At 51.9% G+C, this 16,827-nt stretch overlaps 5 protein-coding genes across 5 annotated transcripts; 4 read left to right on the forward strand and 1 right to left on the reverse strand.

Annotated features, from left to right (window-relative positions):
* Positions 1 to 1,399: 1,399 nt before the first annotated feature.
* J4E93_000162 (uncharacterized protein) lies at positions 1,400 to 2,965 on the forward strand (the record flags this gene model as incomplete). Its single annotated transcript, XM_049338125.1, has 1 exon — positions 1,400 to 2,965. One exon carries the CDS (start codon positions 1,400 to 1,402, stop codon positions 2,963 to 2,965), a length of 1,566 nt encoding a protein of 521 aa, XP_049204010.1.
* A 757-nt stretch (positions 2,966 to 3,722) lies between these two features.
* Positions 3,723 to 6,752, forward strand: J4E93_000163 (uncharacterized protein; the record flags this gene model as incomplete). The annotated part of the gene is made up of 2 exons (XM_049338126.1): positions 3,723 to 4,158; positions 4,495 to 6,752. The coding sequence occupies 2 exons, from the start codon at positions 3,723 to 3,725 to the stop codon at positions 6,750 to 6,752; spliced, it is 2,694 nt and encodes an 897-aa protein (XP_049204011.1).
* A 616-nt stretch (positions 6,753 to 7,368) lies between these two features.
* On the forward strand, positions 7,369 to 8,778 carry J4E93_000164 (uncharacterized protein; the record flags this gene model as incomplete). The annotated part of the gene is made up of 1 exon (XM_049338127.1): positions 7,369 to 8,778. The coding sequence occupies one exon, from the start codon at positions 7,369 to 7,371 to the stop codon at positions 8,776 to 8,778; it is 1,410 nt and encodes a 469-aa protein (XP_049204012.1).
* A 236-nt stretch (positions 8,779 to 9,014) lies between these two features.
* Positions 9,015 to 9,868, reverse strand: J4E93_000165 (uncharacterized protein; the record flags this gene model as incomplete). The annotated part of the gene is made up of 5 exons (XM_049338128.1): positions 9,015 to 9,050; positions 9,105 to 9,484; positions 9,534 to 9,603; positions 9,690 to 9,785; positions 9,848 to 9,868. 5 exons carry the CDS (start codon positions 9,866 to 9,868, stop codon positions 9,015 to 9,017), a joined length of 603 nt encoding a protein of 200 aa, XP_049204013.1.
* A 343-nt stretch (positions 9,869 to 10,211) lies between these two features.
* J4E93_000166 (uncharacterized protein) lies at positions 10,212 to 16,238 on the forward strand (the record flags this gene model as incomplete). The annotated part of the gene is made up of 2 exons (XM_049338129.1): positions 10,212 to 10,587; positions 10,639 to 16,238. 2 exons carry the CDS (start codon positions 10,212 to 10,214, stop codon positions 16,236 to 16,238), a joined length of 5,976 nt encoding a protein of 1,991 aa, XP_049204014.1.
* Positions 16,239 to 16,827: the final 589 nt, after the last annotated feature.

The following is a 16,827-nucleotide window of genomic DNA, read 5'->3' on the forward strand; positions in this document are numbered from 1 at the left end:
CCTCGTATCTGCTCTTGCTACATACCGAACCCATAACAGCTTTGTTGTAAAATGTGAGACTTAAGTTCATTATGAAATAAGTCGCCAGGTATATGAACGTCTTCGTGCTACTGGCAGCTGGCTCTGTAGGACGCTGAGAAAGCACATGCTTTCCATCTTGTTGGCTTTCGAGGTCCAGTAGCGGTTCATTCTCCTTGAAATCCAGTTCAATAGGATATTGCTCGTCGGTTTCGGCCACTTGCTTGGGTACAGGCTCAGCCTGAGCCATCTCGAATTTCTCCATGATGTTGTTGTCTTTGTCGGTCGACGTGAGGAAGGAGTCGTGTGCTACCTCGCGATGCGGCGTTTCGTTAGTCTAAGGGGTGTTCAAATTCAGGTGGCTGAACCGGTATCTAATCCGACAAGCATTAGTTGAAAGAGATTATAGCGTCACGGTGGCTAGGGCCAACAAAGTCTCTTCGCGTCTAATCCTCAACCACGACCGGATAATGCTGCGGTTGGCCGACACCTTAGCTCCTTCGCATGCCTGTCTGCCCAGGACCCGCTGAGAACGGTGTGTGCCGTGTCACACGATGGATCCGGGTAAGGTGTGGCTGTCGGGGACCGGAGTTAACACTGCATCTCAAGCAAGGGCGAATAATGTGTAGTGGCTGCACGTGTGCGCTGGCCCGCTGAAACTGTGCTGACCATTGACTGCGCCATGAAGTCCAACTAAGCCATACTTTAGGCACAGTGGCTTCATCCGCTGTAATCATGCGTTGCCGGGTTCCGACATTAGCAGAATAAGAACAGTCCCTATGGGTTAGTGTCCTGTGGCACTTGGCTCCTCTGCGCGTTCTCTGGGGCGGAGCGAAAAACTGCGTAACTCGGGGCGGAGCTTGGAGTCCTGCAACAGAACTAACTGAAAAGCTATGCGCATAGCCATAGTGGCCAAAATGCGAAATCGATGTCAAGCCTCGCCGAGTGGTGGAGTACTCGTGCTAAGGATTACATCACAAAGATAACATGCGACGTTACTAAGAAGGCCCGGCTGGCTTGGCAGGCACCCCATCAATCGATCCTTGTGGCGTCCCCGGTACTTCCGTCACGCTAGCGCTCCTCCCAACCAAGCGTTTCCTAGCCGTCCGATACGTTCAGGTCCATCCTCGGCACCAGTAGTTGCCAAAATGAGATCGTGTAAACGATAATAGAAGATGCCGATAGCCGTCCAGGCGACCATGAGTATCTTCGGCCGCTCGGTCCGTGACTATGGCTGGTGGATACTTCATCCAACATCTCGATACCCTTGTGTACCTATAGGTATCCGGCTCACTTCCACGAAGGCTTCTTTGTCCTTGTCCTGCTCAATTACCAGGCATCCTGTTGCACACTCGTTTTTGCAAACCCTCACACACTCCTCATGTCTAGTCACACACGGCAAGATGCGCCCACCCCAGCGCCCTCATACCGCTCCACCCATGAGTCCAAATTGTTCGGACGCATAACCAAGATATGTTGTATCGGTGCAGGATACGTGGGAGGACCGACTTCGGCAGTCATGGCGAACGCCAACCCCGACATTCAGGTGACGGTGGTCGATTATGACAGCAAGCGCATTGCTGCATGGCAATCTGAAGAACTCCCCATCTACGAACCTGGCCTCATGGATGTGGTCAAGCCAGCCCGCGACGGCATCCCCAACAAGCGAACGCCAAACCTCTTTTTCTCCACAGATGTCGACCGCGGCATTGCCGAAGCCGAACTCATCCTCTTGAGCGTCAATACCCCCACCAAGACATTGGGTCAGGGTGCCGGACATGCGAGTGAACTTTCCTATTTGGAGTCTGCTGTACGAAAGATTGGTGCTGTTGCTACAGACAACAAGATCATCGTCGAGAAGAGCACTGTGCCATGCCGGGCGGCAGATACGCTGCGAGATGTTCTGAGAGCAACGAGTAGACCTGGCGTCGAGTTTGAGATCCTATCAAACCCTGAGTTCTTGGCCGAAGGAACCGCTATTCAAAATCTCTCGAACCCTGATCGCGTTCTCATCGGCTCTCTCAAGACTCCCCATGGATTGGCGGCTGCACGCGCTCTCTCTCAAATCTACTCAGCTTGGGTAAGCCCAGATCGCATCATCACGATCAACTTGTTTAGCTCCGAACTGGCCAAGCTAGCTGCAAATGCACTGCTCGCTCAGCGGATCAGCAGTGTCAATGCACTGGGTGCCATGTGCGAGGCAGTAGGCGCCGACATCGATGAGGTGTCCTATGCGGTTGGATTGGACAAGCGCATTGGGTCTCGAATGCTCAAGGCGTCGGTCGGCTTTGGTGGCTCCTGCTTCCGCAAAGACATCTTGTCCCTTGCATACATCGCAGAGTCCCTGAACCTGTTTGAGGTCGCCGCTTACTGGCGATCAGTAGTAGACATAAACGAGTACCAGAAGGACCGATTTACCCGCCGCATAGTGCGATGCTTGTACAATTCGCTTTCGAACAAGACGCTTGCTATCCTTGGCTTTGCATACAAGAAGGACACAGGAGACACTCGCGAGTCAGCAGCTATCACAGTCGTCAACAACCTGCTCGCTGAAGGTGCCAACGTCAGGATCTACGACCCACAAGTCAAGGAATCGCAAATACTGCACGATATCGAGAGCAGTAACCCGAGTCCGCAGAGCATCAAAGGCAGACTCACGGTCTGCTCCTCGACTTACGACGCGTGTACTGACGCCGACGCCGTGGTCATATTGACGGAGTGGGACGAGTTCAGCAACAAGCAGCCTACGAGAAGCGGGCACGTTCGCGGCGACTCAGTACACAACGGTGATGTGGATACAATGCGCAAAGAGATATCATGGAAGCGCGTTTCGCAGGTCATGCGCCGTCCAATGTACGTTTTTGATGGACGTAACGTCGTCGATCCTGTGCCTCTCGAAGCTCTGGGTTTCCGGTACGAAGGTGTTGGTAAATCGAGGGGGTTGTAATCGGTCTGAATGTTTCAATGTCGAGATATCCAATTTGCTTATTTACTTAATGAGGTATAGAGTCAGTACCCAGGTTCGGCGTTGGTCAACTGCTGTTGCAGCAATAGACGGTAGGATAGTAGCTCTACCTAGGTAGTACTCAGCTTGCTATTCCGATACAGATCCTTTAAGATGTTCTCTCTCACGTCGTTTCAACTGATTGACTTCTTCGACCGTGGCAGTAGTTTGGTAGTGCTGCGAACGTCGTTGGTGATGGGGCAAGGTTGTACGCGTCAACTGGTGAGATGTTGCCCACCTCGCATCCATCGTGTTTTGGGTTAGCGCTGTACCTGGACCCCTGGACGCGCGCGCCCCCGGGGCCGCGCCTGGCAGGCGCCTTCCAGCCCAACACGCTTCGCACTTCTCCAAGGGATCATCAATCCTGCCCCATGAGCACTGTAGCACGACTATCGCAACATTCTGACTCTCGAAGGCAAATATCAATTCAGTCTTAGATTTCGGCATGCTCACTTCGAGTTCGGCTCTTGCCTCGCATCGCACACGTTTCGTGGCGCTTCTGCTGTACGCGCCTTCGGCGAATGACTTTTGCAGTAACCCATGTCGATGCATCACAAGTCGTCACAGCCTTGCTGCGCCGCACGCCTGCATAAATCGAGTCCTGCCTGTTCGCAGACCCCGCGATGAATTTCTCGTCGTTGGATGCTCCTTGCTTAGAATCTTTGTCTTCAGTTAGTCTTCCCGTCTTACCCGCAACGCCATGGCGGAACTCGCAGCTGTTGGAGTCGCTGCCAGCATAATCCAGGTTATCGACATCAGCGTTAGGGTGATTGAGCGTCTCAACGAATATCGCAAGAAAGGGAACAGTCTTCCGGACGCTTTCAAACATGTCAGCACACGGCTACCGATATTCGTTCTTGCACTGAGAACTACCAACTCAAAGATCGAAGACATGACAGATGACGCGAGGAGGGCAATGAAGCCAGCAATAGAAGAATGCTTCAATCAGATCAGAAATTTGGAGATGATCATCGATAAGGTCTTATTCAAACCGGGTGATAGAGGGACTACGCGAGGATGGAAATCCGTCGCGAGTGTGAGATACGACGGCGACGTGAAGGAACTGGACAAAGTCATACGAAGATACATGGAGGCAATGCATTATGGGCTTTCGAGTGCGACACAACATCTGGAGAGTATGTCTGTGATACTTTCGAGCTTCATCGCAAAAACTTGGCTAATGTCTGCGTCGTAGATAAGAAAGTGCCACCGAAACCAATGAGTACATGCCCATTCGAACGAGAAGCAGACTTCGTAGAGCGTGATGTGATCAGCGATGTCATGGTACGGTGTCAACCTGGCTCAAGGTTGGCTTTGGTAGGCATTGGCGGCGCTGGGTACGTGCTCCGATTGTCGCGGCTGATGATTAGCCCGCGAAATGGGACTCTAACACTGCTCACACACTTACCATTGTTACAGTAAGTCTCGGATAGCTATTGAGTACAATTATCGCATACGACAAGCCTCGCCAGATACTTGGGTATTTTGGGTAACGTTCGATACGCCAAATGCTGTCGCTCAAGATTTCCGCAAAATAGCGAAGGCGGTCGGTCTTCCAGGTTGGGACGAAAAGGCGGCAGACATTTTTGGCATGGTCCGAGATTGGCTCCGAGATGAGTCCAATGGACCGTGGACGATGATATTGGACAACGTTGACTCCGTTGACGTTCTTACTGCAACCACACCGAAAGCCGCATCCAGTATGAGTATGGACGACGTTTCAGTCATGCCGGAAATCCGCGATTTCATAGTCACTTCGGCTAGAGGATCCGTTCTCGTTACGTCGAGGAATGCTGAGGCAGCACAGATGGTTACCGGGAATTGTGCCTACCACATTGACGTAGAGGAGATGAACGAGAATGAGGCAATCACACTACTCAAGAGAAAGCTCAGTAGCAAGGTCATCCATACTGAGGCCGAAGCTGCCGAACTGGTTAAGACGGTCGACTTTATGCCATTAGCCATATCTCAAATCGCGACAAACATCAGCATGAACTATCCAAGGCTTACGGTGTCGAAAGCGACCGAGAAGATCCGCGAACCAAGTGAGGAGACGGCGCAATTATTGGAGACAAGTGCTCACGAAACGAGTCGCAACGCACGGAGGACGAATTCGATCGTCAAAACTTGGCACCTGTCATTCCAGTATGTTAACCGGACACACCCTTCAGCTGCAAGGCTTCTTTCGCTGATGTGTTTGTTCGATCGACAGGGCATTCCGGAGACGCTTCTCACCGGTCAATACGGCGAGGAAGTCATAGCCGCAGCCACCCCACTTCAGCCCCACCTCAGTTGGTGGAAGCGAATCAGACGACGGCGGTCGCATCTCATACGGCGCAGGCGTGCGGCTGAGAAAAAGGCAACGGGCACTATAACATTCAATGCCTCTTCCTTTGACGAGGACTGGAAAGTCCTTACGAATTTTGCACTCATCAAAACGAACTTGGATGGATGCCATTTTAACATGCATCGGCTAGTGCAATACACTACCAGAAGGTGGCTGGACCTCAACAGACAGCTGCGAGCCTGGACACAGAGATATATCGCCATCATCAGAGACCGCTTCCCAAATCCTGAACATGAAAATTGGAAGATCTGCCAGTATCTTTTCCCGCATGCTCAGCAAGCCGCCAGATATCGCCCAGACAACAAGACAGAGCTTCTGATGTGGGGACCGCTCATCCAGATGGTGTCACGATTTGCTTACATTATGGGAGACTACACGGCAGCGGAAGATTTGGGTCGCAAGGCACTAGCGGCACTCGAAGAAGTCCAAGGACCGCATGGAGAAGACGTCCTTCGCGGTTTCCATCAGCTGGGCCTTGTGCTCAGCATTTTCAAGCGATACAACGAAGCAGAGGAGATGTTTCGAAAAGCGTATAGCGGAAGACTAGCTTCCCTGGGTCCCGACCATCTAGATACCCTAGACAGTGCGAACAATTTGGGGTCTCGATTGAACATGCAGAAGAAGTATGAGGAAGGAGAGGCCTTCCATATGCGCACCATTGAGGGATACGAGCGGGTTTACGGACCCACCAGCACAGAAACTCAGTCACTCATGGCCAGGCTTGCGCTCGTGTACATCAACAACGGGCGTTACGAACAGGCAACGGCGCTTCATCGAAGAGTTCACGGCATACAAGAAGAAGAATACGGCAAAGGAACTAACGATACCTGTCATGGTCTGCGCGCCTTGGGTGTTCTACTCAGCATGCAAGGCAAAGCAGCTGAGGCTGAGAACATACATCGTCAAGTTGTGCGTTTTCGATCGGACAAGCTGGGCCCCGAACACTACGAAACGATCACGAGTGTAAACTTTTTGTGCGAAGCGCTCGTCAAGCAAGGCAAGCTTGATGAAGCTGTGGCGCAATGGTGTGGCGTTGTTGGAATCTATACCGACCTCGATGAAAAGGCACGACAAGAAGCGTTGCAGAGCATGAACAGCCTCGCTGAGACGCTCCTTCAACAGGGTCAACTTGAAGAAGCAGAAACAGTCTCCCGTCGTCTGGTCACAGAGAGCGAGAAGCTCCTAGGGGCAGATGCTGTCGAGACGCTTGTTGCCGTTCATACACTTGCAGACGTCTTCAAGAAACAAAAGCGATACAAGGAGGCTCTGCCGTTGTACGCGCACGCTCATGTCGGCACTGAGAAGCGTTGTGGTGTCGATCATCCTGATACAAAAGAGTTTTTGGAGGATTTCAATCAAATGAAGAGGACTGTGCTCGTGTAGCGGCTCAAACACAGTTGACTTTTGTGCACCGCTCAGCCCTGGAACTCTTTGACCGTTGCTTCGCGTGCAATCTTTATCGCACATCTTTCTTCGCCCTGTAGTCTCATCATGCCCTATTTGCATGTTAAGTGCATCGCCTACTTGCAGGCATACAGGTCGTACGAGATGCAGTGGTATTGCTTTACTTTGTCATTCATAGCGGTGTCTCGTGGTTATTTAGTCGACGTGAAGAGAATTCCATGAGAACGTTATATCCATCTTTCGATTGTACAGTCCTTTAATAGTTCTCGCAGAATCTTCATCCCTGCGGGTAGTGAAGTTATGTATTGGAATAGACGTAGTTGTAAGAGCAGTGACGCAAGTCGAAGTGAATGTGACTTCAATCGAAGAAAAGTCCCACAGTAGAAGCGGATCAAGAACCCATGGACCTTGCACCTGACCTTAGCACACCTGTCCCCAAGCTTTTGAAATATAACAACAACACTACCAAGCGCCGGAAAAGACATCGTCGCAACTGCACTGCTCGCAAGCTCGAATACCAGGATTCGTTTTTCAACTTCCTCACTTTTCGGCTATCAAGCGCACATCTACCTCAGTCGCGCGACTCCACAGGCTCATGGCGACATCGCTACAAAAGGTCGAACCCAAAGCCTCCGCGCTCTTATTGCCGTACGAGATCGAACTATACAAACGCTGGCGCCAGTCCGCCTTTGATATCGCCATCGAAGACGATGACGACATCCTCCTGCCCACCGCATTTGAGTACATGGATTTCGTAGAGTGGCGCGCCAGACAATGCGAAAAACTCGATGGGACTTCAGAAGCGGAGAAGAAGTCGCCAGATCCAAGATTCGCGGGATACGCACTGGCGGAGCGATGTGGACACCCGCTACACCCCGGAGATCCACGTCCAGATGCTCAACGGCAACAGGAGAATGGGGAAGAGGAAGAAGGCGAGGAGCATGAGGATATCGCATGGTGTTCAATGTGCGTATTGCAGATTCATCTCAAACTGCTTGGCGAGCTCTGGGACAAGTGGCTGGACTCTGGTGGCCCATGGCGCCTCTTGCGTCCCGGCTCGACAGTGGAGGGCTTCCACAGTAGCAAGCGAGCGTACTATAAGCGAAAGACCGACTTGATCAACGATGTTGATAGCTTGGAGGACATCGCGCGTTTGGAAGCTGCCTGGGAGGCTGCGCACGCTGCTGCGGACGTTGAGGTCGTGCATCCCTACAGCGCTAGAACAGCAGTGGATGTATACGCGAAGGGTGTTCAATTTCCTGCACGCTTATCAAACGCCGATGACAGTGCTCTACGAACTCCAGCATCTAAGAGCAAGAATAAGCGCCTTTCGTATTCCCCAGACACACCAGAGGATACCCGTCATCGCTCAAGTGCCTTCTTTGCCCGAAAGTGCATAGCCTATGATGCAAATTCCCAGTATCGTTGTCCTGACGATGAAGGATGGGCCGAAACCTCGTTCATGAGCAGCTGGGAGTACAATGTACGACAGTGTCGCACACTGCTTTGCGATAAAGACCCTTCCCAACAAGATCCTTCCCAACCGACTGTTGTCTATCGCGAAGTCACCGATGACGTGTCAAAGGACAACCTCATCAAGGGTATCGAAGAATGGCTCGGCAAGATGGAGGATGACTGGAAGCAGCCCTGGATCGATTCCTTGCTTAACACAACCGACATCTTCGTTGTCTGGAATGACTCATCCTTCGATGATGCATGCGACAACGACTTCAACAACTGGGACAGGGTCGAAACACTTGTAGGCACCAGCCTGGAGACCCATGCGCGACTGATTGGTGATATCAGAGAGGAAGATTTGGAAACAGAGCAGGGCCAGTCGAGCGCTGATGCCCAACCACTTGAAGGAGAAGACGTTGAAGACTTTTTCGACCAAGACTCTCTCGCGTCTGAGTCTGACTCGGATTCTGACGACGAGTCCGAACTTTCAGATCCTATGGATTTAGAACACGAAGAGACCGACCTGGATGTTGAGATTGCTGGCTAAGAACATAAACCCAGTCACGCAACATCGGAGGAAGCCTTTGGAAGTCCAGATTGCCGGCTTGACTAGGTGTCTAGGATCAAGGCTGAGTTTCAACAGCAGAGAGTGATATTGGGATGTGCAAAATTTGTTCTCCACATGACTTGTAAAGAGTATGCGGGATTGTATGTATCAAGTACGGAAACCAGGTATAAACGCCCGAAGAGAGATGAATCAGCCAGCAAAGCGAACCCGTTAATTTACATGACGATGCAGCACGAGTTTTGCTTCTTGGCCTGGTATATGAATTAGTAAATGGCAGGATTGTTCCGCATATAGCTCCAACATACCTGTGTATAGAACATCTTACTCTGTGCACTCAATCCGTCACTCTTCTGCACCAGGTTGTCAATCTTCTCGCCTCGCTCTAGAACACTCTCGATGGTCTTGTGCAGGACAATCTTGGTCTCGTCTAGCTCCTTCTGAATCTTCATGATGCTGTCCGCCTGCTGTGGGTCCTGGTACTTTTGAATGTAATCCTTCAGCTCAGGGAACGACATGTTCGGGCTGTCCTTTGTGGCGGACGAGTATGCGGACTTGGGGTATTTGGATACGAATTCGTCGAGGACTTTGGAGAGTAGCTGATGTGCGACGAGCTTAGGGTATTCGAAATCGGTGATGATGATGCCGCAAACGCCTTCGGAGCGTCCGTATGCGTGGAAGATGTAGTCTGCGCGTGCTGTTAGGCGAGCAGAGGTTGCACATATCAGATGGCATACCTTTCTCCTCCACATCTTGTCTTTGCCCAGGCTTTGTCCGTTCGGCAACCTGTCCCGCGAAGAACGACATCTAGGTACCCTATCAGCTCGACTGTCTTTTCCACCCTATTATCGTCCCAGGCGATCTGCTTGGCCTGGAACATTGTCGTCACGTACGAACTCGCTGATGCTTCCTCGTGTGAATCGCCCGTAAGAGCTGAGCTCGCGCTCGCACGTCAGCTCCACCGTGGGTTTCGTCTCATTCTTCCAAACCTGCATGCGATGCGTGTCAGCGGCCCGTGGCGGCGTCATGAAGGCGGTGAGAGAGTACTTACGCCGATATAGACGACCTTCATGTTGGCGATTTGATGTAAAGGGTGTAGGTAGATGTGAGTGTAGAGTGAGAGACCAAAGTGAAGGCAGTAGGTATGGGCCTTGCGACTATCCGGTCTCGAAAGAGGTGCCTGCGACAGGCCCGTGGTAGCGCATCATGCGTCGGTACCGCCAGCGAGCGCGCTCCTGATTATGTCATGCCGCTAATGCGCGGGGGCGGGGCAGGTCCAGCCGAATCCAGGACACTCACCCATCATCGATTCTGCCAAGCCTGACGCAGAGGCAAACACGCTTTCCATCGTGAAAAGCGCTCCAACGAGCGCACCCGAATCACATCGACCGCCAACGTTCAGACAAGCCGTAATAATGTCGCCCGCTGTCGAGGACGCCCAGGCGCAATGGCTCGAGCAGCTCGATGCCATGCGCAAGGCCATCGCCGAACTCAATCTCCCTGCTGATACTGAGAAGGCGCCAGCCTACGGAGGCGACCTCGATTTCGATGATGATGAATTTTCTGGGACCGTCAGCGGCGAAGACATCTGGGACATTATCAGCGACGAGTATGAAGAAGAGTTCAGCAGTGATCACCTCGACCAATTCCCCGATGGCCAAGTTGGTGGCGAGGCTTATAGCCAGCAATGGCTCGCAGAGAAATGCTCTTCAGTAGCCCAAAGTGGTTCTGGTCTGGATTCTGGAGCGTTGAAAGAGCAGATCACCGCGATCCTGTCAAGTGACAGCAATGGTGAGGCTTCATGGGAATACTCGACATCTACAGCATACTGACTATGAATAGACGAAGAGCTACAGATGCTGCTCGCAGACATTGTTGGCTACGGGGAGTTGGACCTTGTGGCCGAGCTCATATCCCATCGCAAGGACATCATGCGATCCTTGCATAACCCTACTCCCACTCAAAGCAATGGTGCCATGGGCCGTTTACAGACGCGAGCCGAACGCGAAGAAGCGTTGCGCCGGGCGGATTGGGAGCACAAGACCGCCGCGTTGGCACCTTCTATGGATCGAACAGGGCCCCAGTATCCCCACGTTTATCGGACTCACGAAGCCGGCAACAAGCTCTCGGCTTATGGCAAGAAGTACGCGCTACCTCCAGATACTGAGCATCGCGACAACAACCTGTATGAAGAATATGAAATCCCCGCAGTCCCGGTAGGTACTGTCGGCGTCGGCCGAAGGCTTCTCGAGATCCAGGAATTGGACGGCCTATGTCAGCGCACCTTCAAAGGTTACAAATCCCTCAATCGCATGCAGAGTCTGGTGTACCCAGTCGCTTACAAAACCAGTGAGAACATGCTGATCTGCGCACCTACTGGTGCTGGTAAAACAGATGCCGCCATGCTCACCATCCTTAACACCGTAGCCAAGAATGTTGTGCCGAACCCGATCGACGAGCCTGAGGCGACCGACTTTACAGTCATGATGGAAGACTTCAAGATCATCTATGTCGCGCCAATGAAGGCGCTCGCTGCTGAGGTCACAGATAAGCTTGGAAAGCGCCTAGCGTGGTTGGGTATCAAGGCTCGCGAACTGACTGGTGATATGCATCTTACCAAAGCCGAAATTTTGGACACCCAGATCATAGTTACTACGCCAGAAAAGTGGGACGTGGTAACGAGAAAAAGTACTGGAGACACCGAGCTGGTACAGAAAGTACGTCTGCTCATTATCGATGAGGTTCACATGCTTCACGACGAGCGCGGCGCTGTTTTGGAAAGCTTGGTAGCGCGTACTCAGCGACAAGTGGAGAGTACACAATCACTCATCCGCATCGTCGGTCTCTCGGCGACCTTACCCAACTACGTCGACGTAGCCGACTTTCTCCGAGTCAACAAGATGGCCGGTCTCTTCTACTTTGACGCTTCATTCCGTCCTGTACCCTTGGAGCAGCACTTCATCGGCGCCAAGGGCAAGCCAGGCTCTGCCAAGTCACGTGAAAACGTGGAAAGAGTGGCGTTTGACAAGGTCGTCGAAATGCTTAAGCGAGGTCACCAGATCATGGTCTTCGTGCATTCAAGAAAAGACACGGTCAAAACAGCCCGGCGGCTATACGACATGGCCATGGAGGAACAGTGTACCGATCTTTTTGACCCGCAAGACCATCCTCGCTATGAAAATGCCGTACGCGACATGAAGCAGTCAAAGGGCCGAGAATTACGCGAGCTACTTGGAAAGGGCATGGGCACTCACCATGCTGGTATGCCTCGTTCTGACAGAAACCTGATCGAGTGCCTTTTCGCTGAGGGCGTTCTAAGGGTGCTCTGCTGTACAGCGACATTGGCTTGGGGTGTCAATTTACCCGCGGCAGCCGTCCTCATCAAGGGCACCCAAGTTTACAACGCACAAGAAGGTAAATTCACTGACTTGGGCATCTTGGACGTTTTGCAGATTTTCGGTCGTGCCGGTCGACCCCAGTTCCAGGACACTGGTATCGGCTTCATTTGCACGACGCATGACCGGCTCGATCACTACATGCGCGCCGTGACTGAGCAACAGCCTATCGAATCCAGGTTTTCCGCGAAGCTCATAGACAACCTCAATGCGGAGATCTCGCTTGGTACAGTGACAACCGTCTCTGAAGCTGTGACATGGCTTGGATACTCTTATCTCTTCGTACGGATGCAAAAAAGCCCGCTGATGTATGGCATTGAATGGAATGAGATACGCGACGACCCACAGCTTGTCGGGAGACGTCGCAAGCTTATCATCGATGCCGCACGAATCTTGCAGAGAAGTCAAATGATCATCTTCAACGAGACCACAGAAGATCTGCGAGCGAAAGATGTCGGGCGTATTGCGAGCCAGTACTACGTCCAGCAATCAAGTATAGAAATCTTCAACGCAATGATGCGACCTCGTAGCACAGACGCGGATGCTCTGGCTATGGTCAGCATGAGTGGCGAGTTCGACCAGGTACAATCACGCGAATCCGAGGAGAAGGAGCTTTCGGCACTCAAAGAAGAAGGGCATGTCATCACACAAGTTAAGGATGGGTATGCTACTTCGCATGGAAAGACAAACTATCTTCTCCAAGCTCACATCTCGCGAGCACGACTGGAAGATTTCACCCTGGTTTCAGACACGAACTATGTGACCCAGAATGCAGCACGTATCGCGCGTGCGCTATTCATGATTGCGCTTAATAGGCGCTGGGGTTACCAGTGTCAGGTACTGCTAAGTCTTTGCCAATCTATCGAACATCGATGCTGGTCTTTCCAGCACCCACTGCATCAATATGATTTGCCGCAGCCGGTGTTGCGCGCGCTCGATCACAAATATCCGTCGATACAAACCCTGCGCGAAATGGATGCAACCGAGATCGGAGACCTGGTACATAACAAGAAGATGGGTGGCGTCATCTCAAAGCTCATGAACAACTTCCCGACCTTGAGCATTGAATCTGAGATCGCTCCGCTCAACAGAGATGTGCTCCGCATCCAGTTGTTCCTCACGCCCGACTTTGTCTGGAACGATCGTCACCATGGTACTTCCGAATCATTCTGGATCTGGGTCGAGAACTCGGAAACATCTGAGATTTACCATCACGAGTTTTTCATCCTGTCGCGCCGAAAGCTCTACGATGATCACGAACTGAACTTCACGATCCCACTTTCTGATCCTTTGCCTACGCAAGTATACGTTCGCGCCTTATCTGATCGATGGTTAGGCGCCGAGACTGTCCACCCCATATCCTTCCAACATCTCATTCGGCCGGACACAGAGAGTGTCTATACCGACCTGTTGAACCTTCAGCCTTTGCCGATCGCTGCTTTGAAGAACCCACTGTTGGAGGAAGTCTACGCGCAGCGCTTCCAGTACTTCAACCCTATGCAATCGCAGATCTTCCATTGCCTATACCACACACCTGCCAATGTCTTGCTTGGATCACCGACAGGTAGTGGCAAGACCGTTGCTGCGGAGCTCGCAATGTGGTGGGCGTTTCGTGAGAAACCCGGCTCGAAGGTCGTATACATCGCCCCTATGAAAGCACTTGTTCGCGAGCGAGTTCAGGATTGGGGCAAGCGTCTAGCTGGGCCAATGGGTCTCAAGCTTGTTGAGTTGACTGGTGACAACACTCCGGACACACGCACAATTCGGGATGCCGATATTATCATTACGACGCCTGAGAAATGGGACGGTATCAGTCGTAGCTGGCAGACTCGTGGATACGTTCGTCAAGTCAGCCTGGTCATCATCGACGAAATCCACCTACTGGGCGGTGACCGTGGCCCAATTCTGGAGATCATTGTCTCTCGTATGAACTATATCGCATCACAGAAGAAGGACGGTTCCATCCGACTACTTGGCATGTCAACTGCTTGCGCCAATGCTTCTGATCTCGGAAACTGGCTTGGTGTCAAAGAGGGCTTGTTTAACTTCCGCCACTCTGTGCGTCCAGTACCGCTGGAAATCTTTATCGATGGCTTCCCGGAGCAGCGTGGCTTTTGTCCTCTCATGCAGTCGATGAACCGGCCTACCTTCCTTGCCATCAAAGCCCATTCACCGGAAAAGCCAGTCATCGTTTTCGTAGCCTCGCGCCGACAGACACGTCTAACGGCTCGTGATCTGATCAACTTTTGCGGCATGGAAGACAACCCAAGGCGCTTCCTACGTATGTCGGAAGACGATTTAGCACTCAATCTCGACCGGGTAAAGGATGACTCGCTGCGCGAGGCACTAAGCTTTGGTATAGGCTTGCATCACGCCGGTCTTGTCGAGACTGATCGATCGCTCTCAGAAGAGCTCTTCGCGAACAACAAGATTCAAATCCTAGTCGCTACCAGTACGCTTGCATGGGGCGTGAACCTGCCAGCTCATCTTGTCGTCGTCAAGGGTACACAATTCTTTGACGCAAAAACGGAAGGGTACAAAGATATGGATCTCACAGATGTGCTGCAGATGTTGGGTCGTGCTGGACGTCCTCAATTCGATGATTCAGGCATCGCGCGTATCTTTACGCAAGACGCAAAGAAAGAGTTCTACAAGCATTTCTTGCATACTGGATTTCCCGTCGAATCATCACTGCACAAGGTGCTGGACAACCATTTGGGCGCCGAAATATCTGCTGGTACCATTGCTACGAAACAAGACGCGCTAGATTACTTGACTTGGACGTTCTTCTTCCGTCGTCTGCATAAGAACCCGTCCTTCTACGGCCTAGAGATCTCTGCAGAAGAGCACAACACGATTGCTGCACAGTCGCTGGCAAATGACTACATGGTTGAGCTAGTGGAGACTTCCCTCAGCGAACTGGACGAGTCCTCTTGCGCTATCGTTGAGCCAACGGGCGAAGTTGATCCAACACCACTCGGCAAGATTATGAGCTACTACTACCTCAGCCACAAAACGATCCGCTACCTTGTAAAGAATGTCAAGCGCAACGCAACCTTCGCGGATGCTCTGGCATGGATCTCTCACGCCACCGAATACGATGAGCTACCTGTTCGCCACAACGAAGATCTTATCAACGCCGAGCTTTCAAAGGCCCTTCCCATCCCAGCAGATGACTTTGGTCTACCCTTGTGGGATCCGCATGTCAAATCTTTTTTGCTTCTACAAGCCCACTTCTCGCGCATCGACTTACCAATTTCTGATTATGTCGGCGATCTGAACAGTGTGTTGGATCAGAGTATCCGTATTGTACAGGCCTCGATTGATGTACTCACTGAACTGGGCTACCTCTCCTCGTGTGAGACAATGATCGCAATCCTTCAGGCTATCAAGTCAGCGCGCTGGCCAACTGATGGGCCATTAGCAATCTTCCCAGGCGTGGAAGTTGACAGCGAGAAGAAACGTCTCGAGCATCCTAAGGCCAGTCCAAAGGATCTCATCGAGACTACCACTGCATCGCCCGCCGTGCTCGAACGTGCAGCCAAGTTTGCTGGCGTCGCACACACTGGCATCAAGCGTTTCATCGAGCCGGTATCACGTCTGCCAGTACTGAAGCTTGATCTAGGCAATGTCAACGCACTTGCCTTGGACTTTAGAATCTCACGCCAGAACCCGGCCAAAATGCAACAAGGCGGCATACGCATTTTTGCTCCACGCTACCCAAAGCCGCAGACGGAGGGTTTCTTCGCCATTGTATCGTACTCTAGTACGGATGAGATCATCGCCCTGAAGCGCGTCAACTGGCCTGATCCAAATAAGAACGGTGGCCGTGGACGTGGTGGACGCGGCTCAAGTGCGCCTGGTGGTGCACAGTCCAGGTTACAAGCTTCGACTAAGGTCTCATTGCCTCCTGAAGCGCAAGGCAAAAAGGTGAGTATCAGCGTCCTTAGTGATTCATATCCAGGCATGAAGTGGAAGATAGAGGGGGTAGATGTGCCTGAAGCGCCTGTTGTAGATGCATATGGGAAAGGGAAAGAGAAGGCGTAGTAAAGCAAATATAGTGATAATCCTGTTTAGTGCAAATCAGGATTACTGTAGAGGCATGGATAAAGTGTCTTAATGCATAATTCAAAGAAGTAGATGTTGAACTACTTCGTCATCCTCCTCCTTGTCTATTCTGTCGCGATCTGCCTTGTAGTCTCTGACATCAACATGCTGCTGCCCTAAGAGCGTACACCCTTCCCTATACGCTCTCTCATACAAAGGTCTCGCGTCCCCTCTCTTCCCAGCCTTCTCCATAACAAACCCCAACGTCCAAACGCTCTCCACCGTCGCCTGCTGTAGCCTGCCCAAAAATCTCTCTCTTGCCTCCAAGGTCTGCCGCGCCACTCTCTCCGCTTCCTGTACTGCGCGAGAAGTGCCCTGACATGCAAGGCTGTACGCGAACTCATTAGAGATCTGCATCACCTCTTCATGTTCTTCTGGGAATATCTCTCTATAGCTAGCTAGCGCACGTCGAAATAAAGGCTCCGTTTTCTTGTAGTCGTGCTGAGCGACCAGCGCTCTTGCGAATCTGACCAGGGTCTCGGACAGTCTTTTGTTGTTATGGGAAAGCGTCTTCTCTGTGTACGCGAGC

This window comes from Alternaria ventricosa, assembly GCF_023758065.1.
Source record: "Alternaria ventricosa strain BMP 2768 chromosome Unknown scaffold_1, whole genome shotgun sequence".
NCBI lineage: Eukaryota > Fungi > Ascomycota > Dothideomycetes > Pleosporales > Pleosporaceae > Alternaria > Alternaria ventricosa.